The 27,834-nt window shown below is 35.9% G+C and overlaps 4 protein-coding genes across 13 annotated transcripts; 2 read left to right on the top strand and 2 right to left on the bottom strand.

Moving 5' to 3' along the window:
- Positions 1 to 552: 552 nt before the first annotated feature.
- On the top strand, positions 553 to 5,173 carry LOC147282403 (uncharacterized). Of its 8 annotated transcripts, none has more exons than XM_086246072.1 (8): positions 750 to 1,355; positions 1,511 to 1,555; positions 1,740 to 1,803; positions 2,629 to 2,733; positions 2,927 to 2,961; positions 3,068 to 3,147; positions 3,322 to 3,389; positions 4,814 to 5,173. In XM_086246072.1, exons 1-5 carry the CDS (start codon positions 1,156 to 1,158, stop codon positions 2,945 to 2,947), a joined length of 435 nt encoding a protein of 144 aa, XP_086102198.1. In that variant the 5' UTR covers positions 750 to 1,155; the 3' UTR covers positions 2,948 to 2,961; positions 3,068 to 3,147; positions 3,322 to 3,389; positions 4,814 to 5,173. The 8 variants fall into 8 exon arrangements, 6 of the variants coding, with proteins under 6 accessions (XP_086102200.1, XP_086102199.1, XP_086102198.1 ...); XM_086246070.1 differs by having other exon boundaries at positions 758 to 1,355; positions 2,629 to 2,746; XR_015122782.1 differs by having other exon boundaries at positions 782 to 1,362; positions 2,666 to 2,746.
- Positions 5,174 to 5,494: 321 nt separating this feature from the next.
- Positions 5,495 to 14,141, bottom strand: SVR3 (elongation factor family protein). Its single transcript, XM_086246068.1, has 14 exons — positions 13,831 to 14,141; positions 13,549 to 13,658; positions 13,254 to 13,457; positions 12,985 to 13,161; positions 12,458 to 12,610; positions 11,473 to 11,562; positions 10,843 to 10,977; positions 10,606 to 10,722; positions 8,779 to 8,930; positions 8,616 to 8,700; positions 8,176 to 8,270; positions 7,187 to 7,352; positions 6,693 to 6,888; positions 5,495 to 5,935 (listed from the first exon to the last, which is right to left on the bottom strand). The coding sequence occupies exons 1-14, from the start codon at positions 14,063 to 14,065 to the stop codon at positions 5,799 to 5,801; spliced, it is 2,052 nt and encodes a 683-aa protein (XP_086102194.1). The 5' UTR covers positions 14,066 to 14,141; the 3' UTR covers positions 5,495 to 5,798.
- Positions 14,142 to 19,063: 4,922 nt separating this feature from the next.
- LOC147282401 (pentatricopeptide repeat-containing protein At5g27110-like) lies at positions 19,064 to 21,692 on the top strand. The gene has a single exon (XM_086248735.1). It carries the CDS (start codon positions 19,091 to 19,093, stop codon positions 21,281 to 21,283), a length of 2,193 nt encoding a protein of 730 aa, XP_086104861.1. The 5' UTR covers positions 19,064 to 19,090; the 3' UTR covers positions 21,284 to 21,692.
- A 1,711-nt stretch (positions 21,693 to 23,403) lies between these two features.
- Positions 23,404 to 25,719, bottom strand: LOC147282400 (Remorin family protein). 3 transcript variants are annotated; one of them, XM_086248111.1, is made up of 2 exons: positions 24,776 to 25,719; positions 23,404 to 23,966 (listed from the first exon to the last, which is right to left on the bottom strand). In XM_086248111.1, the coding sequence occupies exons 1-2, from the start codon at positions 25,475 to 25,477 to the stop codon at positions 23,775 to 23,777; spliced, it is 894 nt and encodes a 297-aa protein (XP_086104237.1). In that variant the 5' UTR covers positions 25,478 to 25,719; the 3' UTR covers positions 23,404 to 23,774. The 3 variants fall into 3 exon arrangements, with proteins under 3 accessions (XP_086104237.1, XP_086104239.1, XP_086104238.1); XM_086248113.1 differs by having other exon boundaries at positions 23,829 to 24,113; XM_086248112.1 differs by having other exon boundaries at positions 23,829 to 24,042.
- Positions 25,720 to 27,834: the final 2,115 nt, after the last annotated feature.

Below are 27,834 nucleotides of genomic sequence, written 5' to 3'. Positions count from 1 at the left end.
GACTTGGCCAGTAGAAACTAGAAGCATGAAAGTTGGAACTTTGGTTTGGACAAACTCAAGGAAATCCAACTTTGCTTTAGCATATACAGGCTCTGATGTCCAAGTTTTCTCCAATGGTCATCTTTCATGACCCCAAAATTAAGAAGAAAAAACAGACGCTTAGACCTTAGGTTCTACTATTCTAGTCTTCTAGACCATAAGATTAAGATATAAGAACAACTTCAGTATATAATACATTCAGGACCACATCTTTCTCTGTCAACCTCTTATCTCCAGTCACATACACAAACTTGGGATCATTTAATAGGAGAGTGAGTGAGTGAGAAAACGTACCTGTAAAGCAACTGATGGAAACCCTGAGCACAAAGCAACAGTCAAAACTGGCAAAATAATAAATGTATTACTTGCTAACATTTCCTTTCGATTAGCTAAATAGAGGAAAGGATTCTTTAGTAAAATTCTATATATACTAAACGCGCAGAGCAGGTCTACTGTAGCTAGACTGTAGCTAGAAAATTCAATTTTGCCCCTGCTGTTTCTTTTTTTAGTTGGTTGCCTCTGTGGTTTCGCTGGTTAGTGGGGCCGTTTTAGTCATTTTGCGTTCTTTTTTCTTCTTGCCCTCCTTTTTTCCGTTTTTTTACGCCCCCTGCCATTGCTTTCCTTTTCTTCTGTTTCCTCTCTCACTCTTTTTTTTTTTTGATCTGCTTGCCATTCTGATAATACCAAGGTTGGGTCTACCCTTTTTGTCATTCACCCTGATTAATGTTAGAAAGCCCAAAACCCAGAAAATACTGGAACACCTTCATCTCATGCGCCTTTCTCTCTCTCTCTCTGTTCTCTTCGTTCTCTCTCCTTCCGCCCTCTTTATTCGGCCGTATCTCCACCGTCCGGTGACGTATGCCGGCAATATAGGTCTCGATTTCTTCCTCTTCTCTTCCTCTTCATTTCCATGGTATTTGATTAACCCATAAATTATGCCAAAACTCGAAAAGACACCCAATCCCGATCGAGTCCCCCGGAGGCGATGCGTCAATTCCGGCTGAATTGGGATGTCGGACCGGGTGGGTTTTGTTCCTCCCATCGTTCTGAGGATGATGGTGTCTTCAAATTTCTCAACCGACCGCCTTGCACGGAGTTTCGAGGATAAGAAGTCTGATGGTCTTCTGCCGCCGATGTTGGCGATTCCGGCGACGGATGGTGATGATTTTGGTCGGGTTTTGCTCCTCTCTTCCGGGCCTTTCTATTGGTGTACTTGATCTAAGTCAATTGGTTCCCGAAATGAAAGCTCCAATTCGAACCCTAGCTTCGCCTCTACCACCGTCACCTGTGACGGCTCCGGCGACTTTACGCCTCAGGTTTTGTGTGAGTTTTACTCCTCTTTGTCTACTCTGTCTGATTGTTGGATCAAATTGTTCAATGGGTTGTGGAATCTGTATTTCTAGGTTTTGTACCCACTGCCACCACAATTCCCGCCAGCGCCGATGACTTGATTTCTGTGTTTTAATTTTAGGTTCCCATACTTTCTTGGATTTGAAGATTTGGTTTCTTTTTTGGGGTAAGGTATGTTTTTTTTCGCTGGTTTTAGCTTTGGTATGTTTCTGTTCAACTTTTAACTCTCAAGGTTTTGGTTGATTTCTATAAAAAAACATTTGAATCATGCCTTAGTGAGTATCATCAAATTCACAAAATTTTGGGGTACAATAATGACTGAGTTTTGCTTATTCCCTTTTTCACTGCAGATATATTGCACTAATGGAGATTTGCTTCACCAGGCTTCGTTCTATTCTGAAGAAGACTCATTTGGTAAGCAATTTCAGACATTATTATTTGAATTGTTTTTGTTTTTAGTACAAATGATTTTTCAGTCTTTTAAAATAGGCAGTTTGGTTTGGTTAGATACAAGTTAGGAATTGTAATTAGATTTGTTGAAATTAGTGGTATATATAGTTTTATTTTCGTTTATTTGACTGCTGGTTTTGAAGTGCTTAATTAATTTTAATTTTATTGTTGCATTGAGATCTCTCAGAAAATATCAACAAAAGTGAAAGAATAATATATATTATTGTTTGTATGGATTGGTAACTTGGATTTCTGTTAAAATCCAAAATCCTAAACTAGAACCCTCTGCCACTGTGACCTCCGCTGTCTATGGCTCCGGTGACCGCTATTTTGAGTGTTTGTGATGGATTGAAATTGGTTGATAGCTTGAGAACTCTGATTTTGTTTGTAGCCACTGACCGGCTTGAGCTGGATTGCATTGAGATATGTTAATTTCCTAGGTGAATGAACATGGTTTAAGTGAATTTAGTTTAGGTTGGTACGCTGATCTAATTGGTAATTACATGATTGAATTGAGATGTTTTTCCTGTTAATGAAATGACTAGATCATTCTTGATTTAAGAATTATTTGATGATGTTCTGTTATTAATTGAATAATCGGATTATTATGGACTGCTAATGGTAGCTGATTGTAGACTTTGAGCCGCTACATCTCCATGCATACAATGAGAGTCCGTCTTCAAATTTACTTTCATGACTTTGAAATAGACATTATTCTATAATTCCGATATCATTATTCTAATCTTTTAACAATATTATCAAGTTTACTAAACTTATTCATCACTATAGGAGTTATACCGTTTACTAAGTTGTGGCACCAATGCAGGTTTCTCACCCCGTCTTCTCCATTTCAATTGCTCACACTTCCAAAATCAATCAAGCCCCAAATTAAAGGCAAGCTTTGAAGGTATTCTCTATTTTTTTTTTCTTTTTTTTTTTTTGGTTTTCGGCAACTCCAATTGCATCTATTAGTGAGTTATTCATAAATCCATAATTTCTTCCTATGCTGATGTGGTATTTTTGGAATAAATAACATAATTATGTGGTGTTTGATTTTGTTTATTTGGTGGGTGTTGCCCACAAGCAGCTTGGTCTTCAATGTCTGTAAGCCTCATGTTGAAGGTAATGTCTCCACTTTTTTCTCTCCTCTGATCTCTCTACAATTTGTATAGATTAATTGGTATTGTCTCTGTTCCTAATTTCTCTTGCTCTTTTAAAACCATTTTAGGAAGCTGTTTTGATCAATTAGGGTGACTAAATCTTCTACTATTTGATAAAGATTTGGATTTAACAATCTAACAGAAAATTGTGAGTTGTCAATTTATGTTTTTTTGTTTCTTTCTCTCTTTTAGTTGGCCTTTTCTTGGCCGCCAAACATAGGCCAAGCCAATTAAATTCCAATTGACTATTTGATCCCATGTATTCTTGGGACTTTATAGCATCAAGGGGTGAGAAAACTAACTTCAGTAGTATGGAATGCAGGCATTTCATTAGAGAAGGATGGGAGGAAGAATTCCACACCCACGGCACCGCACAGGCACATTTACTAGGTATAGATTGATAAGGAAGAAAATATTCTAGCCTACTATGTGTATAGAATTTTTCTTAAACTACTTTTATTGTGGCTGAGTATTCGATTCTTATTTTGCTTACGTCTTGATCTGAAATAATTTGAGTTATTTTTCCATCACAAAATCATATACACAATTTGATCATTATTTACAATCTTTATTATCTTAAATTTCACAAAATAATATAATAAACTATATTTTCATCTATATATATGTCACCAATTTTATATACTCAATCACAATTATCTTTTCACTTTTCTCACCTGCAACAACACAACACACAGGCACAATAAATTTTTTCTTTTATAAATTGCAACACCTCAAAGACATGCTTTATACTTCTTAAAAAATTGCATATATGACTATAAAAATTATGAACCAAACTATGAAAACTAATTTCCAACTTCCTATGTTTATGCTTCTCAGTATCTATCTACAGCTCACTGTCCCTCATTTATTGTGAGATCTTACATTAATGTTATTTTTAACAATAGGTTAACTTCTCCTGTTGTGCAAAACTGCCTTTCATTGGTTAACTTCACATTCTCTCTCTCTCTCTCTCCAAATCTTTATGCCTTAGTTGAAAATTCTCTTCTTTTTTTTTTCTTTTCTTTTTTTTCTAAGGCTTCCTTACCCTGCATTATTGTGAGATTTTTAGTTGAACTTCATTGTTATGCATGAATTAACTTCTACTGTTATGTAAAACTACTTTCAATTGATTAGAGGTGTTCCTTCTGATTCAATGACTTAAATTGCTAAAATCATTTTTACTAGCCTCTTCCGATCTTGCATCTTATCAATCTCATTCAAATAAAGTTTTTACATTCATATGTGTTTTTATTACACGTTAAAGAATATGTCTACACTTTTAAATTACATGGACTCAAATTTTACCATTATACACACTAACAAATTTTACCATTATACATGCTCAAATTTCACATGGACTCAACTATCTGCTTTAGCTCAAACATTGCACAATTTATTTTGTTAATTAAGTGGTTTAATGATACTTTTTACATTCATTCATTTGTGTTTTACTGTTACTCTATCATCAGTTTTCAAGAATCAATTCTTAATGTATTATGCAAAAACAAACTATATACTCTGCTGGACAAATTATTTTTAGGCCAACATTGTTTTCAGAAAAAAGCATGTACTCCACATCATTTTCACAAAACATGTACATGGAAACTTTGCATATATTTTCTAATCACTACTCAGCCCATTCAATTCCTATTAAAAAATATCACAATGTTAGTTAAAAATTGAATTGATACTACATTCAACTACCAATTGTTGTTCAATCCAGAGACTGATCTCAACTTATTAAATAATCTATATGCATTTTACAATTTGACAATTCATATACACTTAACAAATAGCATACTCTAATTTTTCAGCAAAACAGAGAAACATCCACCTGCAGGAGACAACAAAGAGGATGACCAGCCCAGCAACACTGAACAAAAATTTCCTCAAACCCATACATTCACCTTTGCAGATCCATAAAACAACTTTTCAACAGTGAATCTTGCTCTTTTGTTATGTATCACATACAATTATATAACCAAGTGTTGTAATATTTTATGCATGCTGTTTGCTTTAGTAAGATATCAACAATATCTTAATATGACAACCAGCATAAAAAACATACTATCAACCACCATTTTGTAACTTTAAATGCATCATCAGCAACATTGATGCTACTATTTAGAAACATGTTTATTAAATTTTGTTAATTTAATTGAAGTTAAAACTCAGTTCTGCAGGTTTGTCAATATCTTCACAATTTCATACTTGCATGGACTTATAGCACAATTGAGTTGATAGACTATTTGGCCATTTTTTAATTATAAGTAATTTTTTTATTTATTGACTTGAAATAGTTAATTTCTGCTTCTTTTTATGATTGTATTATGATGTTATATATGAATTGCACAAGCATAGCTATAACTTGGTTAGATAGAATATGAATTTTACAAACCTTAACTACATTTCCAAAACTTTCAACTTAAATTTTATAACGCTCAAACAGATTTTATAATTTTTTCAGACCCGCAGCATCGCGCGGGCACAAACACTAGTAATAACTATAGTCTTTTGGTCAATCAAATGTGTGATGGTCATGTTCTCAATTACATTTCAATATCACCAATCCTAGTCAACCCAATTTGTCTTCACTTCACCAATGAACATCTTCTAGTAGTACAACTTTGATTCTTATTCTTTTATATACAACCAATATTGCAAAAATTGACTTACTCTTGTCTTTGATGTCTAAACAATTCGAATTTATATCGTTGCTTACTCAAGCAATTCAACAAGTTTGCGATGAGTTTTGCAAGGATACTCATCAGGCCACACGGAATACATTTAGAAAACTGACTACCTTGTTGATTTCTTTGAGAACTTTGGGTTTTTGCACATTCGGATACTCATGGGAGTGACCTCCACCAGTTCATCCTCTTGAATGTACTCAATGCAGTCATCCAGACTGTAGTCCAATGGGGTATCAAGAATCACTGCATAAAAAATAAATCTAGATTATTACATGCAATAAACTGAGGCTTGCTGCTGCAGATGTACAAACTCAAGAAATACAAATTACTAATAAAAGAGAAGAAGAAAACATGAGAACTCAATTTTTTCGTAAGCAAACAATGGCTAAGTAGACTATTGAAGTGCGAGAACGGAGAGATCTCAGAACTACTTGTCTAGTAAAAAGCCTACTGCATGGAGAGACCTTTCAGAACTACTAGTCTAGTAAAAAGCATACTGCATGGAGAGACCTTTCAGAAACTACTTCTTTAATAAAAAGCCTACTGCAGTGGTTCAGGCAAATACTAAGCATACCACACCATTAAACTTCAGAAATATCCTATTATCCTTACAAATATAGGGATAATTTTGTTCTGAAAAATGAGCAGACATGCGAAACATGTAAAGCAAAAGTAATATGAATATGATGAAAATTCAATCCATTTGCATTGCTCCATGTAGGATACATTTTTTACGGTGTCTATCTAAGAGTATTGTCAACAACTGACAAAATAGTTTACAAAGACAAAAGTAACAAATTGTTTAGACAACATTGAAATGTTAGAAAAACTTTTGAGTCTTTATTATCAACTTAAAACAGCTAAACCTCACCAGAATGTATATTTTTGGTCAACATATCTTAGCTTAATAAATGTAAAGTTACCAAAATCAGAAAGGGACTAAATTTCACTTTTTTACACAATAGGATAAAGTAGAATAGGTACTACAGATGCTTCTCACCTGATTGTTCTTTGTTGGAACGGATGTTTGTTGCTGCCTTCTTTTTACACACATTAAGGGATAAGTCCCCTGGTCGCTGATGGATGCCAACTATCTGACCTTTATAAACTTCCACCCCAGGACCAATAAACATCTGCCCCCTGTCCTGTGAACTAGAAAGGGCATAAGTAGTACTTGTTCCACCCTCAAAGGCAACCTGAAAATCAGTTCATGCGATTCAATTTGGTAATCCTGACAAAGTGGGACACACACAAGCAAGCGAAACATATGATATATGACCTTTATTTTTGTTTTGGATAATCTGAATACTTAAACTTCAATTAGTTGCTTCAATGAAGAATCATAATCATCCCAACATGTAGATTTCACAAAAGAATGACAAGTGATATAATAACTTTTGTAGTCACTACCATAACATAAATTTGCAAAAGGCTTTCACCATTAAGACTACTAAAGTCAAACTTCAAAATATTGAAAACAATCTCAGAAATTACCAGTGAACCCTGATCCCGGGTACTCATATCACCAGCCCAAGGTCCATAACTATCAAATATTGTGTTGAGAATCGCTGTTCCGCGAGAAGCAGTTAAAATTGCATTACGCAAACCGAGAAGGCCACGGGTTGGAATCTTATATTTGATGAAGGTTGTGTTTTCAGACCTAGTGCATACATAAAGTCAGGATAATCAGATCATATGTTACATCCATGAAGCGGAAAATTCTAGGAATACTGCCATTATCCATACTCAGGTGAAATAGATGAAAAAGGAGAGTACGTGATAACACTGTTCCCCAATCGGCGGGGAAGAGCCCCACAAATTTATATTTGAACAGATGACAACCAAATTTAGTTAATATATTTTTCTTTGGGTTACATAATCTAATAATTTCAAAATGAGACGTGCATAATTATATACAAAAGTGTTCTGCATCGAGAAGGTATCTGCATTATTTACCATAACATTTATAAATGCATAAAAAAAAAAATTAATCTGCGTCAGTTTAGGAAAAGAGTGAAACTCATGCCCTGATAGTTAACAAACAATTTTGGTAAAGAATGTACAATCAATATCTCGTAGAGTAAAATGGTGAATTAGCCTCTCTCTCATGAGGTCTTCATTACAGGATGGATGATCAAGTGCAAGGTCAAATAAGATGCATGTGAAAATGTGAGTGTGTATGAATCTTGAACCTGCAAATGCAGATGCAAACAAGTATGGATTGGCAACCGATCTTATTTTTAAGGCATTTTCGTATATTAATCTATAAATATATCTTCTACATAGTGCAACTACAAACTTCTGTTGCACCCAGACCAATGCACTGCTAGGTTCATTGCTAGATTTATAAAAACAATTATGTTCTAAATAATTATCATTCATTAGTATATTGCCTGTAATTCTATTTTATGCATTTACTTTGAATTTTATTCAAAATTTGATTAGTCAAGGATGATAAAAGAAGCAAAAAGAATTCTACACACCCGACCCCCTGCATATCAAACATCTGCCCCCGCCTTTTTCCAAGAAGTTCAACGACAGGGCCCATGTGTTCTTCTGGCACCTCCACGGTGGCAATCTGCAAGCAATCCACATGATAGAAATGACTGACATCAGAAGACTGGTAGCATGATTTGAAACTTATAAAGGATTTCTCCCTATAAAATAAAAACGTAATGGCAATATCCTTACTATATTTGTAAACAAAAAGAAGGCATCACAATTCATAAGAATTAAGTACAGCATTTATTATTAGTTTTAGGTAATATCACCACATGCCTTACTTTTAGTCCAATTCTATTAAAATGAAGCAGAAATATTGGTTTTCAACTATAACTGTCATTCTCTACCCTTTCACCCTTTTTCCTAAACATCAGAAAAAATAAAATAAAATAAAATAAAATAAAATTCCAGCAGAAATCACCTCATATGGTTCCAACAACTTGTCATTCACCCTTTTGTTAATTACTTTGGGAGGTCCCACCATGAATTCATATCCTTCTCTTCGCCTGAATTGAATAAACAATTAAAAATGTGCATGCAGAAGAAATAGGATTATGGAATAGCAACAAAATAACTATACTCACATGTTCTCTATCAATATGGTAATGTGTAAAGTACCCCGCCCACTAACAATGAAGGTATCTGCTGTTTCACCATCTTCAACTTTCATAGCCAAGTTACGCTCAAGCTCACGAGAAAGCCGATCTCGTAAGTTCCGACTGGTAACATACTTCCCCTGAAAAAGAGCAAATAATTTCCGATCATCAGTCATCAATTAATATGTGCTGCAACAACTAATTAACACTAAGACATTAAAAAAAGATACTGTCCATTGATTAGGTGGCAGGTTATGTTGTCAGATAGTTTAGCAAGCTATATTGCAAGACTGTCAACCTGGACCATTGATTCGGTGGACTCTTGTTTCAATGTGTGGTGCCAGATTCACAATCTGACAACATAACATGCTAGTATATATGTATGTATGTATATGAAAAGAAAGGGACAACATTGTTGGAGTCCACCCCGTAATGTGTCCAATGATATGAACTGTCCATTTTTCAGGTACCTATCACAGAATCATCCTTTGTGAAAAATAATATATATATATATATATATATAGATATATGTAGTGGTTCTCCAAAGAGGATGACTACAAACTTAAAATTTGCAGATGCATATAGAATGACTTGATCCCTGTATAGGGCAATACGCCTATGCTATAGGCAAGTCCTACACAGAATCAATCCGTCCTATACATGCCAGCAAATTTTAAGTTTGCAGTCATCCTGTCTAGAGAAAAACTACACACACACACACACATATATATATGAATAAATATATACACATAAATTCTCTCTGTAGGACATCCATTCTTTAACTAAAGAACAAATGCATATGTTTTATGGCTTTTTTTTCACCAATTGATCTTAAACTTGGCATAATTAATTATTTAGGGTATAAATCATCAATCGAGACATATTCCTTGGTCTTAACTGATTTTGAGTTCTCGTTCCTCAGTTAGAATTTAGGTTTTAACAATAATTTTATACCCTAAAATATAGAACCATATACCCTAACATGTTGAACCCAAAATGGCCTAAAAATGACAAAATGCCATAGAAATACCCATGTTCGTTCTGTCCAGCAGAGAGAATTTCTGTATATATATATATATATATATATATATATATATAAAATGCTCTAGAGCTAACTAATTAGTAAGATAATACAATGCTAACCACCCTTTTGGACCCACTACACAATGTAATCTCATGATCCAAACCGTTCATAATTTAGGTCTCCATTCAAAGATCAACCTTGCAAAAAATCAACCAAATCAGAAATCATTTAGCCAGTCGATTATCATTACAATCATTTCATGTTTTATTGAAAAATTTGTGTTTGTCCATTTACATGAGCACAATTAGCTTACTAATAGTTGGCTAAACGATTTCCAATTTGGGAACCTAAAAAATAAACGATTTGGATTATAAGATTACATTGTGTAGTGGGCTCAATATGATGGTTAGTGTCATATTATCTTATTATATATATAGAAAAAAGGAACACAAATACAAGAGAGCCATGATGTCTGAAAAGCAATTATGAGGTTGACCAAACTATTGGATTCATTTAACCTGTAAGCACTTGATTTATCAACATAGTTTGAGAAATTGTTAGACGGACAAATATATATAATATATGAATATGCATGTACATGTACGTGTATAATATATAGTCCCTTCTTATATATATATATATATATATATATATATTATGTATAGTTGAAAAATGCAGATTGTTGTTCCTAATGTTGTGGGCACAGAGATAGCCTAACGGGGAATTAAAAAATTAGGCAGAGTTTTCATAAAAAAAGACATTAAACATCTGTATACAAACATTTGACATACCTCACGTCCAACAAATGGTGAAGTGTTTATAGAGAAAGCCATTTTCACTGTTGGCTCCTCCACCTTAATAGCAGGTAATGGCTTACCAAACATCTTATCAGCAATTGTCTCGCCAATCTGAGTAAATAAAAAAAAAAAACTGAAATCAGCCACGACATATTGCTCAAATGTTATAAAAATGATATGGCATCAACATAAGAGTAACAATTAATTTATGCAAAACCAATATGTTGTCACCTGAATATCATTAATTCCACAAACAGCACATATATCACCAGCCTCCACAATTTCTGCAGGAACCCTATTGAACTGATCATACACAAAAAGTTCACTAACTCTGGCATACCGACATGAATCTTCTGAGGTGCATACCTATAAAAATCAAACCATAAGACAAAATTAGAATCCTTGTTTCTTTTCCTGTAATGTGTCCCATGAATTTGATCTGAATGCATTAACATGAATTTCTTTACCGACCAAAAGGAAGCATATAGGTATGAACAAGACACCAAAAACCTATTCAATTGTCATTGGTTTCATGGGGAATCAGTTATAGATCCTTGCATTGCATTCAGATTAATAATTTCAAGGGAAACTTCAAAATGGAAAAAAGAAAAAGAATAACTCTAATTCCCTTAAGACTTCCAATTTTCTACATCATGAGAAAAATAAGTACAACTTTAAAACTTCCAATTAAACATGTAAAAAATAAAACTGATGATGGTTAATTATTCACAGTAATAGAAACTATAAGTAACCAGATATCGAAAGAAATATCCCAAGCTATTACATTTGGTGAAGAAAATAAATGAAAAAGAAATGCTAGAATGTAGCATAGACCATATTCCAGATTTGGCTCAAACTCACCTTCACATCCATCCCTTTCCGCAGAGCCCCAGCATGCAAGCGTCCAATAGCTATCCGTCCTTTATGTTCATCATACTCGATATTTGTAACCTAAAATGTTTTGATAACAATTAAATACAGCATAAGCAATACGATACTTATGTTGAATAATATGAAAACAGGACAATAAACAAACTAAAGTAAAAACAAATGAGGAGCAAAGTTTTAATATTAATTTAAAGCTATACTATATCATGTGACAAAATAAGAACATTTTGTGGTGCAGTTCATTCCCTCCCCAGACACCGTAATGAATCACTTCAATATGGGCCAGAAATTTAGTGTGATTCATTACAGTCAAATTCAGCCATGCGCAATTCACTCTTCTTCTTCTTTTCCTGAAATGTACTGTCACTAATAAAAGGACTTGTTTGGATGCAAAGCACACCAAAAACTTGATGAGTAATCCTTGAATTCACTCTTCAAGAATTTTGTAAGCAGGATCGCATATTGCCTAGGGTTGCATATATTTATTATTATGTGTTATGGCCAATTACTAGAAAATTTCCAAACATCTTGAGGGTGTAATAATTTCCCCATCATATAGGGCTCATATTTATCCTTTTCCCACGGAAGCATACCATAGAGCAAACATTGTTGAAAAAGGTCACTTGTTTCTATGATATAAAGCAAGCACAAACAATATAAACAATAGAGAACGTAAAAGGTCTTGTTCTTCATCTTCTACTTATCGATTTCAATTAGTCAGGATATAAAAGAGTGCGAGTCTCCTTTGACAGTTCTCTCAAGCTGAAAAACAGTGTATTGCATAAAGATCATTATATGCAAAATCCTGTAGTCTCATTATGGTGATCAGTCTTTATTGATACGATATTTTGTCGCATAGTTCTTTAATTATTTTAAAGCACTAGTTACATCCAGATTGGACAGGTCAAGATCAGTGGTAGAACTTTATAATATGAGAAGAGAAAGAACGACCACTAACAAGCATTTGCAGTGCACCATCTTTGTCAATAGCCGGTCCTGGTATGCATCTCATTATGGCCTCAAAAAGGGGCCCAAGATCATCTGCAAGATTGTCAGCTGACAATCCTGCCTTTCCTTTAATCCCACTAGCATATATTGCTTGGAAATCACACTGCATGCAAAATGAAAGTTGCGACAGATTACAGTCTTATGTATATATAACATTGAAGCAACAGTGCAACACAAAAGCTTCAAAAACAAAAGATAAATAATTTTAAAGAGGTGATGTCAAGGATAGATCACTTTTAATCTCATCAATATTTTAAACAGGTTTTAAAAGGAAACTCCTTGCCATTATATTCTATAGTAGCCACAAACTAATTCCTACTATTTCAAGATACCTTTTCAATGCCCCAGATATATTGATTTAAAGGAATGCGAAGGTGTCAACATGCAAGCCATGTTTAACAAACAAATGGAATTCCAGAGGACAAATAATCTCTAATGAGAATTGTATATTTACCGCTCTTTAAAATATTTAGTCACCTGTTCATCAGTTGCATTTAGTTCAATAAAGAGTTCAAAAGTGGAATTGATAACAAAATCTGGACGAGCTGAAGGCCTATCAATCTTATTGACAACAACAACAACAGCATGACCAAATTCTAGAGCCTTCTTTAAAACAAATCTTGTCTGTGGCATTGGGCCCTCAACAGAGTCCACCTACAAAGAGAGCAAGAACAAGCAAATGATGACATCACAAGCAACATACAAAAGGATTACAAGCCAAACAACAAAAAAGTGCAAAAGGGTACCACTAGAAGAATCCCTTCCACCATATTGAGGATGCGTTCGACTTCACCTCCAAAGTCAGAATGGCCAGGAGTATCAATTATATTAATCTTTGAGTCTTTATAAGTAATAGATGTATTTTTGCTCAGTATAGTAATTCCCCTTTCACGCTCTAGATCATTAGAGTCCATTATCCTTTCCTGTACAAATTGGTTATCACGAAATACCTGCAAAAAAGCCCTATCAATATCATTGGGAACTTAGAATGACTAACCCAAATCGTATAAGCATGAATTCTCATGAGGGGTTCTATTCTACCTTTGATTGCCTCAACATTGCATCAACCAAAGTTGTCTTTCCATGATCAACATGGGCTACAATTGCTATATTCCTTATGTCATTCCTCCTCACCAACTGCTTCTTCTTCTCTAAGGTCAAGAACCCAGTTCCCAATTAGACCAACCTTATCAAAACACACACACACACACAACCAAGAAAGCAAGCAAACTCTATATGACTAAATAATTGCTGCAGTAAATTGAAAAAGAAAAGAAACATAAGAACTAAGGATTGACAGAGAAGAAGTAGAAGTGAAAGAACCTGTTGTGGCGGCTTCGGTGGCTTCAGAAACGGAGCATTTGATTGGTGTGCGAGTGAAGGAGGTTGGGTTTCGGGAACGGAGTTTGAGAGTGGTGGTTTTGGCGGTTGATGAAGAAGGTAAGCTGAAGCCGAAGAGCTGCTTGGAGAGTGGAAGAGGAGAGGAAAGGGTAGCTCTAGGGTTAGGGTTTGGGATGGAGAAGGAGGAGGAGCTGTGGAAGCTGGTCGCCATTTCCATAGCTCTCAGTCACTCTGTGCTCGCAGTGGCTCAGAGAGAGGGAGAGGGGATTTGGAAAATGAGGCTCATATTGGAACTTCCAAAGCAAACAAAGAAATACAATATACTGCCGGGACGCAATCTTTACTCCACGTCATCGTTCAGGGCCAAGGCTAGGTGGGTCCCATGTCATCTAAGAATCGGCGTACGTCCCTTCTTTTTTGTTTTATGGCAGGTTTTATATCTACATCACCTTAGAGAAGAACTTGCCTGCACCCCAAATGACACCAGCTGGCATCCCCATCCCACCATCCCACCATCCCACCATCTCTCTCTATCTCTCTCCTCTCTCTCTCTCTCTTTCTCTCTCTTTCTTTCTCTCTTTCTCTTTTCTTTTTTTTCTCTCTTAGTGATACCACCTGTCTCCCTAACACGGGGGCATGTAAGTTATTTTCCATCACCTTATTCACTCATTATACGTACTCCAATATTTTTCTTCCTTAAAATTCCTCAAATAAAAATAGAAAAGGTTTTCCTTAGGGGCAAATGTGATAAAATAAATAAATAAAATAAACCGATCCACTTTTAAGTGGTTGATCAACCGATACTATCACTGATTAATTGGAAAAATTTGAAAAAAAATTATAATTAAATATAGTCATGTCCAATCTAACTTGACTTAGTATCGCCTATCGAATTGACCCATATATGATGTGTTTTGAACTTTTGAGTGTGTTGATGCTCAAAAGTGGGTTAGTTTAAACGCCACATCAAACCAGAAGGATTGGTCTAACCCTCTAATGTTAGAATGATACGTCAAGTTCGTTGTAAAACCAAAGGGAATGGTTGACCCTCCAATGTCCAAGTGACATGCTTGCTACCAAGCACCTTGCACAAACCGACACAAGGTACTGAAGGGGAAGAGCACTAATGTGATACCGGTCAAAGACTCTTTAATGTTGAAGTCATTATTGGTTACGTAGGAGTTCTAGTAGAGTGACAATAGCAATGAATGTTGTACCTTGCATGAATGGCATGAGGCACTTTTTATAATATTGTACTTTGTTGATGTCACTTTATTGTGGATGTGTCAAACCAATCGAAGGGTGACACATGTCCCTTGGTGAAAAAATTTGCATAATGAGGCGTCACATGACACTTTGAGCACGCAGCGGCCGGTGCAATTTTTTTCTATGCAACTTGTTCATGTGGAGAGAATTTCACTGAAAGTACGGTGTGGTTGACTATAGAAGAGCAATAGAGAATGTTGAGCATTGGTCGGGATCTCGAGCATATGTCGAGCATAGTCAAGACTAGCTCTGAGCGTGAATCATGAGTCTTGTGCAGAAGTCAGGGCTCCGAGCATAAGTTAGGACTTCGCTTATTGAGCTTGAGTCTTGCCTACAAAACAGATTGTCATTTTGGGTCACACGATTTGTCGTTCAAGTTTGTACGTACAATGTACGACTTATCATTTTTCTCGGTTGTGAGTAGGTACAAAGAGGGAGAGAGGGAGAGAGAGAGAGGGAGAGAGAGCTAGAGAGACAGTGGTGGATTCACTAAGGGACAAGGGTGGTCACTTGACCACCCGCCCACCGGAAAACTCTGCCCACCTTGTCGTGAGCACCTGCGAGCCTGCGGCCACCCTGCCCACAAGTTTGACCCCCCCGCCGTGAGCACCTGGATCAGCCACTGGAGAGAAAGAGAGAGAGTTGTAGGGGAGGGGGAAGAGAGGAAGAAGACTAGAAGGGAGGGATAGTCGTTGGTTATGACTTATGAGTGACGCCAACAAGGAAGGAGGTGGGCTGCTATTGGGTGCTCTTTTTTTTTTTGTTTTTTGTTTTTGTTTTTTTTTTTTTTTGCCATAGGGTGCTATTTTTGTTTAATGCATTCGGCCATTTGGATTTGATTTTATTTCTTAAAATACAAAAGTAGATCATAAGGAGCTTGGGGTAGACTGGTCTTCCAGAAACTACCTGTTTACATTACAATCTTTTGAGTGTTCGAGTTGATTGTAAGAAGGGGAGTGGTGACCCGTATAAGTCAGGTGGGTCAGGCCCAGGCGTTGGAACCGGCTCAAGAGAGGGTTCAGAGGATGGTTCGGGTACTGGCTCCATTGTGGTTGAAAGTTCAGGCTCAAACAGGGTAATGAGGAAGGTCTAGGTTAGGCAAGTGAAGTTTAACCTTCTAAGGGTAAATTTGAGTTATTTACATTTACACTACTTGAGGTTTATCATATTTTCACATATACCTTTAGGGTTTTAAAAATTACACATACACCCCTGAGATTTCAAAACTATTGCACATAACCCTTACAGTGAGATGAAAAATGATGAGAAAGTATATAAAAAAACATGCTAAGGCCGGGGTGGAATGACCTAATTAATAAAGTTACTAAAGGTGTAAGGTCCAACCTCAATACAAATATCTTCTTTTTTTGTTTTCTCTTGCAAATGGTTATATGTAACAATTTTGAAACTTTAGGGGGTGTAAGTGTAATTTTTGAAATTCTAGGAGGTGTATGTGAAAAGACGATAAAAAACTCAGGGGGTGTAAGTATAAATAACTCTGGTAAATTTACTAGCAATTTTTAATTGGTGCACATTAAAAAATTCCACTGATTGTTACTGCTTAGTATTATGTACATTTTTAATTTGGTGTGCTTTATGTAATATATATACGCATGCATCTATCTACTGCATCAACTCATGCTGGTTTGCATTTTGGTTATAGTGAAAGTGTAATATCTTTAGTTATCCATTCATGGTTAGTATCCGACCTTAGTTCACTCACGTTATGTTCTATTGTTCTTCTTTCTTCTTTAATTGAGATTTCTTAGTTTCTATTGCAATTTCTCAGTGCTTATAATGAATTAAATTAGTATAATAGCATTGTGGTAGTTTGTAGTTGGGTGCCTGCTTGCTGATGAGTGGATAATTTAAGTAAAATTTCAAGTTTTCATGTTTAATTACTATCATAATACTAATTTGACTGATTATATTAAAAGTAGTTTTAATGGTTTGATTACTTATATTAAGCTGTTTTAATTGCAGTTAGATGGAACCAACCAAGTATATAGACTGTACTCCACGTACAAGTAGAAATACTTTAAAGCTAGGCATCCAGATCACAATTGTAAAAAGTTATCACATAACTGAACTAGAATTTGAGCAACAGTCAAAAGGAGAAGTTCATGAAAACTTGTTGGATAGTTCCTTAAGCCAAGTGAAATTCAATTCTTTGGCTAAACTGGCTGAAGACGTAAGAAAGAAAGAATCTCAAATGGGAAGATAGGGAACAAGGAAATGTGGCAGATGCAATGGGGTGATTGTAATATATAATATTTCATTTGGGGATCTGATCAATTACTTGATTTTCATATTATGTTGCATTTAAAATTCTCAAACAAAATGAAGAATGGCTATTTTTTGAATTGAGCTTCAAAAAGTGTCAAAAAGATTTATGTGATAATACCCCAGAGGGGCTCGAGTACTACCCAAAGGGTATTTGAGTAAAAACACAAATTCACGTGAACAACTTAATTGGTCCTCAAGTAGTGCTTAAATACTAAGCACTACTAAAGGGGTATTCGAGTAGAAGCACAAAATTACATGAACAATGTTATTGGCCCTCACGTAGTGCTCGCCTACTACTCGAAGGGCTTGATTGTGTCTGGCATAGTGCTCGCATACGAGTCAAGAAACACTGGATGGGTGCTCGAGTAGAAACACCTATTTTATGATTGCACACCTAGTTTTGTTGCAAGACATGCTTCAAAACATTGAGCTGACTTTATCAACAAACAAAACATAGTGGAATTTATCAATGTTACAAAACATGTATTTTTGAAACATCCAAAAGCATAACATCTATGTTTTGGGCAACTCCAATGTATATAACCCGCCCCAAATAATGAAATGAAGTTACTCCAAAGCATACAACTCAAATGTGCTCGAATTTTGGTTTTTATTAATGAATTTTAACTCTTTTTTTTTAATTTTCAAAATCGAGTATTACTCGAACTCTCTTTGAGAAATGTTCAAATTTTTCTCGAATAGTGTTTGAACTCTATCGAGTAGTGCTTGAATTTTATCGAGTAGTGCTCGAGGGGGTGTTTGAGCACTTCTCCAGGAGAGTTCAAACACTAATTAAGGATCAATTTTTTTTTTAAAGCTAAAAGTCTTTAATTAAGGCATAAATTCAATTTAGACACATAACTATATATGCTATTTCAACGGGGTCCACGAACTTTCAAATATTTCAAATATACACCTGATTTATTATGTAAATTGAAAAATGAAATTTCGTCTATCAATTTATTGAGAGATCAGTTAAATGTCAGCTTGGCTTTTGCTAACGGAGATTAATTGGCGACGTGGCACCAACTCAGCATACATTTGCCGCCAAATGAGCAACACATGTCCACTTGATACGGGCCCACACACTAATCACCTCTTTCTCGCTCGTCGAACGCTCTCCTGACCATTTAGTCTCCAAAAAACATCACGTTTCCCCCAAATTCGAATATAAATCTCTCACTTATGTTCAACGAGCGAAAAAGAGATGATGATTTTGTGGACCCGTGTTAGGGGTTAGGTGAACCTGTGTCGTTCATTTGGCGGGAAATGGGCGACACAGGTCCACCTAACCCCTGACACGGGCCCACAAACTCTCACTCTCTCTATTATTATTAAATTGTGGGCCCGTGTCACTCATTTGGCGGGAAATGTTTGCTGAAATAGCTCTACGTAGTCAAGTAATCCCGATCAGCAAAAGCCAAACTGTCATTTAACTGATCTCTCAACGAATCAATGGACATAAATTCATTTTTCAATTTAGATAATAGATCGGGTGTATATTTAAAATATTTTAAAGTTCATGGACCCCGTTGAAATAGCTTATATAATTATATATTTAAATTGAATTTATGCATTAACTAAATATTTTAGTTTGTGTTTCAAATTTTTCTTGGAAGTTCCAATATCAGCTTCACTATCCAAATCCCCTCTCCCTCTCTCTGAGCCACTGCGTGAGTGACTGAGAGCTATGGAAATGGCGACCCGCTTCCACAGCTCCTCCTCCTTCTCCATCCCAAACCCTAACCCTAGAGCTACCCTTTCCTCTCCTCTTCCACTCTCCAAGCTACCCTTTGACTGGCCTCAGCTTGTCCAACTCTCAATTGGGTCCAAAAATCTCAAGCTAGGCCAGTCAATTCATGCATTCTTACTAAAATGTGGCTGCCAAAGTGACACATTTCAAGGCAACAATCTTGTCAACTTGTACTCAAAATTCAAACGATTGGATGACGCACAAGGGGTTTTCGATGAAATGCTTGTGAGAAACACAGTCACTTGGACTTCTCTCATGAAAGGGTATTCTGACATTGGTGATTTTGGTTCTGTTTTCCGAATTGCGCAAGATATGTTTTGTGGCGAGGAAGTGTTTAACGAGCATACTTGCTCAGTGATTTTGGAGGCGTGTAGTTCGCTAGAAGACCGGAGACGTGGGGAACAGGTTCACGGTTTTGTTGTAAAAAGTGGTCTTCAGGAGAATGTTTTTGTGGCCACTTCTTTGGTTTCTATGTACTCTAGAAGTGGCTGCTTGGGTGAAGCAGAGAAAGTGTTCAATGACATGGATTACAAAGATGTTCAGTGTTTAAATTATATGATTTTAGAATATGGGAAGGCGGAATGTGGAGGGAAAGCAATTGGGGTCTTTATTGATCTTTTGAGTTCTGGTTTAGAGCCAAATGATTATACATTTACTAATTTATTTAGTGCATGCAATGGAGATGTAGGTATGCATGAAGGCTGGCAATTACATGGGCTTGCTGTAAAGTATGGCATTATGGATGAAACCTCTATTGGGAATGCAGTAATAACTATGTATGGAAAGCATGGGATGGTTGAAGAGGCTGAGACAATGTTTCATGTACTGGATGAGAGGAGCTTGATCTCTTGGACAGCACTTTTGTCAATGTACGTTAAAAATGGCCGTGCTGATATGGCCCTGGATGTTTTCATAGAAATACTCGATCTAGGTATTCGTTATGATTCTAGCTGTCTATCTGCTGTGCTTGATGCCTGCTCAGAGTGCCGAAATCTGGAATTGGGACGTCAAGTCCATGCATTTGTCATAAAGCTTGGTTTTCACTCTGGTGTCATTGTTGGGACTGCTTTGATAGACATATATGCCAAATGTGGGAAACTTCAATCTGCAAGACGGGTTTTCGATGGCCTTTCAGGTAAAAGCACTGCCTCATTCAATGCAGTTCTTATTGGATTCATGGAATCACATAGGGATGTTGAAGAAGATCCCATGGTCTTATTTAGTCAATTGAGATTTACTGGAATAAATCCAGATTTCATTACTTTTTCACGGCTCCTTAGTTTATCTGCTGAGGAGGCTTGCTTAGTTAGGGGGAAGAGTCTTCATGCTTACACTATCAAAGCTGGGTTTGAAGCCAATCCCACTGTATGTAATGCTGTAATCACCATGTATGCCAAATGTGGTAGTATTGAAGAAGCTTATCAAATGTTCAATGGTATGAATAGTCATGATTGTGTATCCTGGAATGCCATAATTTCTGCTTATGCCCTTCATGGAGAAGGCAACAAAGCACTTTTGCTTTTTGAAGATATGAAGGAAGAAGGGTTTGCCCCTGACGAGATCACGTTATTGGCTATTCTTCAAGCTTGCAGTTACGCTGGATTATGGGAGACTGGGTTACGCTTATTCAATGAAATGGAGTCAAAATATGGGACTAGGTCAGTAATTGAGCACTTTGCTTGCATGGTCGATCTTTTGGGTCGGGCTGGACATTTTTCAGAAGCCATCGATTTCATCAACAAAAGTCCATTTTCAGACTCACCTATGCTTTGGAGAACTTTAGTCAATGTGTGCATGTTATGTGGAAATTTGAATTTTGGAATGTTAGCTTCAAAACGTTTGCTTGACTTGAAACCTGAAGAGGCTGGGTCTTATATACTTGTTTCAAATATGTATGCCGGAGGAGGAATGTTTGATGAGGCTGCAAAGGTTAGAACTGTTATGAATGACTTGAAAGTAAATAAAGAAGCAGGTTGCAGCTGGATTGAAATAGATAATAAGTTTCATTATTTTGTCGCAAGTGATATGGACCATCCAAACAGTGCTGAAATTTATGCAAACTTAAATCTATTAAAGGTTGAAATAAGACAAAGCAGTGATGATAGAATTGATCTCCAATTCTCCACTTGATCTGAGATCTGATACAAGTATAGAAAGAAATCACCCATCTCTTCCTTCAAAATTTGCAGCCAGGTTACTTCTATTTATGGAGTAATATTCCTACAATTCATTGGTCACAGAGCATATGCAACTTGATCACTTGATTTAGATGGAGAAGACAGCAGGAATGGTACGGTCAAGGTGCTTCCCTTCCAAGTGTTTATGATTTTCTTAAATTCATAAGTGATATAGAATATACATGCTTCCATATTTGGAATCATACTTGGAATTCTTTTTGTTATGATTTTACCGTCAACACTTGAGCATTAGAGTAGTGAGAGATGACAATTTGTACATATCACCCATTGCTTGGTTGTAAAAGTTTAACATAGTGATTGCATTGATTCAAGAGCATGTAAATACAAGCATGTCATGTGAACAGAACACAAAATTGTGTCTTATGAGTGAATCAAACCCTTACATTTCCCTCTGGATGCTACCTTAACCCAAAAGGAGAGCTCAGTTTGTGGCAGTGTTCAGGCCTTATGTTTAATTCTATGGTCGTATAAGTTATAAATATTACTTGTGGCCCTTCAAGAACTGAGACATGGATTTGAAAACTAGATGGGATGATGCCATTTGTGTGGCAAAGCTATTGCTGCCTACCTACATTAGCTCTTGTAACCAAATTGGCTTAAATTGTTAATTATCATGTTAATTTGACAGGATTTCTTGTGAGTTTCAACAGTCACTTGATGATAAGGTGCATAAAAATAAGTATGGGACTTGGGGGGGAGGGTAATGATTGTAGAAGTAATGTAGAAGTAAACTGTTTTCTTAGCCGAGGCAGACTTTGGTCTTTTGTTTTGACTTGTTGCTTGAAGTTTTAAATTCTAAACTTCCTAGTTAATACAACGATCAAAATCAGGAGAGCCTTGCTGAAAAATGGAGTGGGTTTTCTTTATTAGTGTTTGTGAGAGAGATCATTTGCCTTATTGCAGACTAGTCAATTAGTCATATGGGAAGTTGCATTTTCCCTTACATTCCATCCCTCCCACCTTCTTGTTACCCAACTCGAACCTACAACCTTAAACTCTCCCATTATAAAGATGAAACACATGCCAATACAGGAAATTCCGCAAAGAATTGCAACCTTAAAAGGAAGATTTTTGAAGATCTTCTTTGTTAGAACCTTGAAGGGAGCGATCTCTCTTTTTGGTCTTTTGTTCCACCAACAAAAATAATACCTCTTTTGCAGCACGTATTTGGGTGACAATATGTCCCATGTCGGTGATAAATCATTTTCGTAATAGCTAAACTTTAGACTTTGCTAACACATTGGGGAATACTCAATGAGTCAATGGTCCAAGTTCGTTGTCACAGACTGAAGACAAAATGCTTTATACTGTTGTAATCTTTAGTCTTTTGATTTTAAAACAGGTGGTGCATTTTATTAACAGAAAGTGCTTTCATGCTAGTGAAGTATCTCGTAATTCCAGGCACTAAGAAAATCCACTTTAGAGTGCTTTTCATTTGTTTATTTTCACTCAACAGTAGTATGTGGTTGCCTAACAACCACACAACAGTCAACAGTAGTTCATAGTTCTTCTGAGGGTAGTTTGTAGTTTCCAATTGAATCTTTCCATTCCTACTTTCATGACCAGGTTCGAACTTTCATCATTGGGACCAATATCTTCTCCTTTTAGGTAAGAATAGGATTGGCCTTTTAATCTGGCCTGTTTTCTTCATTGCTATGCTTAGTCTGAGTTACGTTGATCAGTTGAGAATATTTCAAGTTCTTTCTCATGGGCTTTTTTCTGGTGTGGTTGGGTAAGTAAGGGGCTACTAGGGCCAACTCAAACTCAATTTGATTCTCTCTGCACAGTTTAGTTTAGATGACTAAACAACTTTTGATCTAGTTAATTTTAAAAAAATTATCTTTGAAGGACTCAAAAGATGGACCTTTCAATCATTGATGACTGAGATAAGGACGTCTATATTTTTTGTTTTTTAAATGTAGATGTCTATTCATGAACCATATGATATAGTATATATTCTATCACTCTTGTACACCGGATTAGTGCAGCAAATAAGAATAATAATAATCAAAAAGAGCCTATTTAACCACACAATGGGAAACAGTGCAAATTACCATTCCATTTCATAAGTGCAAGATACACCAAATTAGGCAGGCTTAGGCTAAGTATAGGTATTAATGTATTATCACATTAAACACTAACTTCTGACCAAGAATAAGATAACTGTACAAGACTCAAAAGGTGCTTCATTACTATAACTAACAAACCCATCCCAAAATTCCAGCACACTGAAACACTCAAAGACATCAATTAAAAACACTCAAAATCCATAGTTGATATTTGCTTCTGATGCCACTCTTCACTGCCCCATTTCATGTAGGGTGCCTTTGTTCAAAAGGAAAAGGTCCTCATGATTGTGGGGCAATTATTTGCCCTACTATTTTTTTTATTTTTTTTGTATGGAATATGGTATTTGGTAAGGCTTAGAAGAAGGACTTTTTGGCAGGTGCTCTCCCAACAGCTCTCATTAAATTGGCTATTTCAAGAACCCTTGCCACTTTTGTTCCCCTTTTAGCCTCAGATGATGCCTTCCTCTCCTCTGCTTTTCTGTGTGCTTTGGCTATATCGTTTTGCATCTTTTCTAAGGCCTTTGCTCTCTTCTCCTCCAACTTCCTCTGCGCAAATTAAATCATTTTGGGTTGTGATGTGCAATCATTTTCACATTACTTCCAAAATGCCAAAAAGCGCTTTCTAGAGAGTGTAAGAAACTTCAAAAAGTCAAACCAAAATTAAGAGAAATTGCTTCTACTAGAGTATACAATCTACAGGAAAAAACAGAGACTAGGATAATTAAAATTAAAAAAAAAAAACGTAGCATCACTGAAAAGAAGCTTCAAAGTATATCATAAGGTTACAATGATTATGATGATGCATATACTGTGATTCTTCTATCATACTCGACTAAAGTTCATGTATATATCCACACATAAAAAATATTATGAATACGTAAAATTCTACAATACAGTCATCTCATGTTATGCAGTCATACTTTTGACCCTTAAATGTTGAAGGGTTCACCTTTCCTCTCATAGGATATGGATTTTTCACCATTGATTTTGGATGTATGACAGAAATAGATGTAGTGCAGATATGCTTCATGAAAACATCCTTTAAAACACTCATGTGATTGCTATAATTACTATTTATGAATACATCCTTCATAAATAGACCCTTATAATTGCTATTATTACTATTCGATGATGATTATGATTATGATTATTTGTTTGATTATGAACTAGATGCTTAAAGAATAATTGGATGGCAAAGAGTAGGAAATCACAACCAAAGAAAGTGGTAAAACTCACTATTTCAACTAGTCATAGAAACAATCATGACCAAAATCATGCACAAATTAATAATCAACCAACATGCACAAATCAATAGCACTTGAAACCAAATTAAATTTGGATTAGCTGGTACGTACCTCAACTTTCTTCATCCATGAAGAGGCTTTCTGAACCTGCTCACTTTCCCACCCATTAATAATAGCATCCTCCCTCTTGAACCTGTTGTTGAGCTTGGCAATCTTGGCGTTCTGCCAAGCAGATATCTTTGATTCCACCTCTTCCTTCTTCACCCTATGCACAGAAACCACCTGATCATCACCACCTTGATGGTGACCTTGACTACCAATATGAATCATGCTTGATGATGAAGATGAAGACCCAACTGTGTTATTATTATTAGCCAGGCCAGTAGTACCTCCTGGGGAAGCAATTGGGTCCAAATTAGCAGCTGGGTGGTAATTATCTGGTACTATAGCCAAAGGGTTGGTCTCCTCCTCCCCAATCATACCCAAGTGATTGTTTATAGTACTAGTACTATCATTTGAATCATTGGTACTAATATTCCCAATAGTTGACCCTGCAACCACTAGAGCACTGAATTCTCTACTCATGCTTGTGAAATTCTCACTTGAAGCACCATCAGTACTAGTCATGGACAAAGATGATGACCTATGGCTACTAGTCTCCCAAGCCTCTCTTCGCCGACCACCGCGATTATTGGCTGCCGGCTGTGGTGGGTGAGGTGGTGTCAAGGCATGGATGTCCCGGATTATTTGCTCTTCATCACCTTGATCATCATCTTGTCCATGGCTTGTGCCAGCCCTTTGATCATTCAGCATAGCAGGGTATATATGACTGTGTGTTTGTGAGTGTGTGAGAGTCGAATTGGGTTGTGAACTTGTGATAGAGAAGTGGAAAATCAAAGGTGGATATGTCAATTAAGGAAGAGTAAATAGATTAAGAGAGTTGTCTACGTTTATGGGTCTTGATGACACTGGTTTAGAGAGAAATTTGAGCTACACACACATGGGAGGTGAGTTGAAGAAGTGGCTTGAAGTGAAAGCCCATACCGGTAAATAGGCCTAGCTAGAGATGCAAATTATGCCAATGGGATAAAAAGGAGCTTTTGCTTCTTGGGTTTTGAGTATCTTCCTAGTTCCTAGCATGGATTTTATTTAGATCCAGTGTTTTTTGTCTTATTCTTCTATTGCCTCACTTTATATAGATTATTTTATTTTGCTCCCTTACTTCGCTACCTTCTGACTTTGCATGTCTTTGTTACTAGGTAGATGTCTAGTTATTTACATGTTGAATTAACATATATACCTAGGTGGGGTTGCATTTAAAGAAATAAAGCAAGGATTACTAAATTTGTTATCGTAACGATGTGCCATATTTGATGGAAACAAATAAATTTAGGGCTTAATTGTGTTTCTAATTACCACCCAAAATTTGAGTTGATTTCTCATTTTATCACACAGATGTTTATTTGTCCCACTTTACCGGTTACAACTATTTCATGTATCCCACTTTACTTTTTTCCGTCATTCAAACTATAAAAAATGATAACGTGGTAAGGGCATATTTTCCTCTCTTCATTCCATTTCGTCTACTTGGACAAAAAAAATACTAAAATCTCTTATATTTTATAAAATATTAAATTTAATAACAATAATTAAAAACTAAAAATATGAGAATTTTTTTTTGGGGTGGGGAAGGGGAGTGAGGAAGGAGATGAGTTTTGTTTTGTTTTGTTTTGTTTTTTTTTTTAAGTTTTAGAATATTATATTTTTAATTAATTTTTTTTACAAATGGCAACTTACATAAGAAAAAAAAGGCCTACAATGGCCATGTAGGTGCCACATCACTAATCTTTAGGGTTTAGAAGAATTATTTATTTATTTTTTTGTTCAAGTGGACGAAATAACAAAAATCCCCTTGCCACATCAGCATTTTTAACGATTTGAATGATGGAATGGATGGAGAAAGGTAAAGTGGGACACGAGGTATAGTTGTAGGTGGTAAAGTAGAATAAATAAATATTTTGGTGGTAAAGTGAGAATCAACTCAAACTTTGAGTGATAAAAACACAATTAAGCCTAAATGTAGAGTGAATTAAAATTTTAATAAATAAGACATTATTGCATGATTTAGTGAACAAAATTTAGTAATCATGACATCACACAATATAAAAAAGGTTGCCCAATACACTAGATTCCACCCAATATGTAGTTTGGATGCCATTATAGGGTTTTGGAGATGGCAAATGTAGGGCTGGGTTTTATTCTCGACCATACTGACCATACTGACAAATCGACCGACTTCGAACCGATCAGTTCGGTCATGTGTGGTGGTTTTTCAGTATCGTTAGTCTTATCGAATTGTACCGACTCAATCAGTGTCGGAACGAACTTAAACCCACCCTCATCGGACCACCAAAATCCCGAACCACCTCTTCCATTATCGTCGACCGAACCCAACTAACACTGAAATGTCGGTAACTGATCGCCATCGGAATGATGGCGGCTTATTCCTGTGGCATCCGACTGGGATCAGTTCGATAATTGGTCCGCCCTATTTGGTTCAGTTTCCAACATCGACCAACCCTAGGCAGATGTACACGACCTTACACATGCTTAATTTTGAAAATAAAAAAATTGTCCAAAATTAAAAAAAAAAATAGAACATTAAATTGATATTTATTAGGGATACAATAGGTAAATTAAAATATTATTTAATTTTAAAATAAATTTACTTCTACCCACTATTTAATAAGTTATTATTGACTGCACAATATTAATTCCAACTTCTATTTCTCTCATCATGTACGTCTTTTGTTTTTCCCTACCTCATCGATTTCGATTCTAAACTTTATAGGCTAAATTTCAATTTTTGTCCCTGTACTTTGAGTCAAGTTTCACTTTGGTCCATATATTTTCAATTGTATTAATTTGTCTATGTAGTTTTCTAAGAACATGCATAATTTCATCAATTTTGTTTGACGATAAAAACACATGAAAAACACGGGAAAGACTATTTTAAGTTTTTGGGTGATTTAGCGTCATTGTCACTACTTGAAATACCCCGAATCATGTACATCACATATTATTTTTGTTGATTAAATTGACAAAATTATACATGTGTCCTTGAATTGAAACCATTAGGAGACTATAAGGACTAAATTGGCACAATTGAA

This window comes from Dryas octopetala, chromosome 6, assembly GCF_963921425.1.
Source record: "Dryas octopetala chromosome 6, drDryOcto1.1, whole genome shotgun sequence".
Taxonomy (NCBI): domain Eukaryota; kingdom Viridiplantae; phylum Streptophyta; class Magnoliopsida; order Rosales; family Rosaceae; genus Dryas; species Dryas octopetala.
This window is presented reverse-complemented; position numbering and strand designations above follow the sequence as displayed.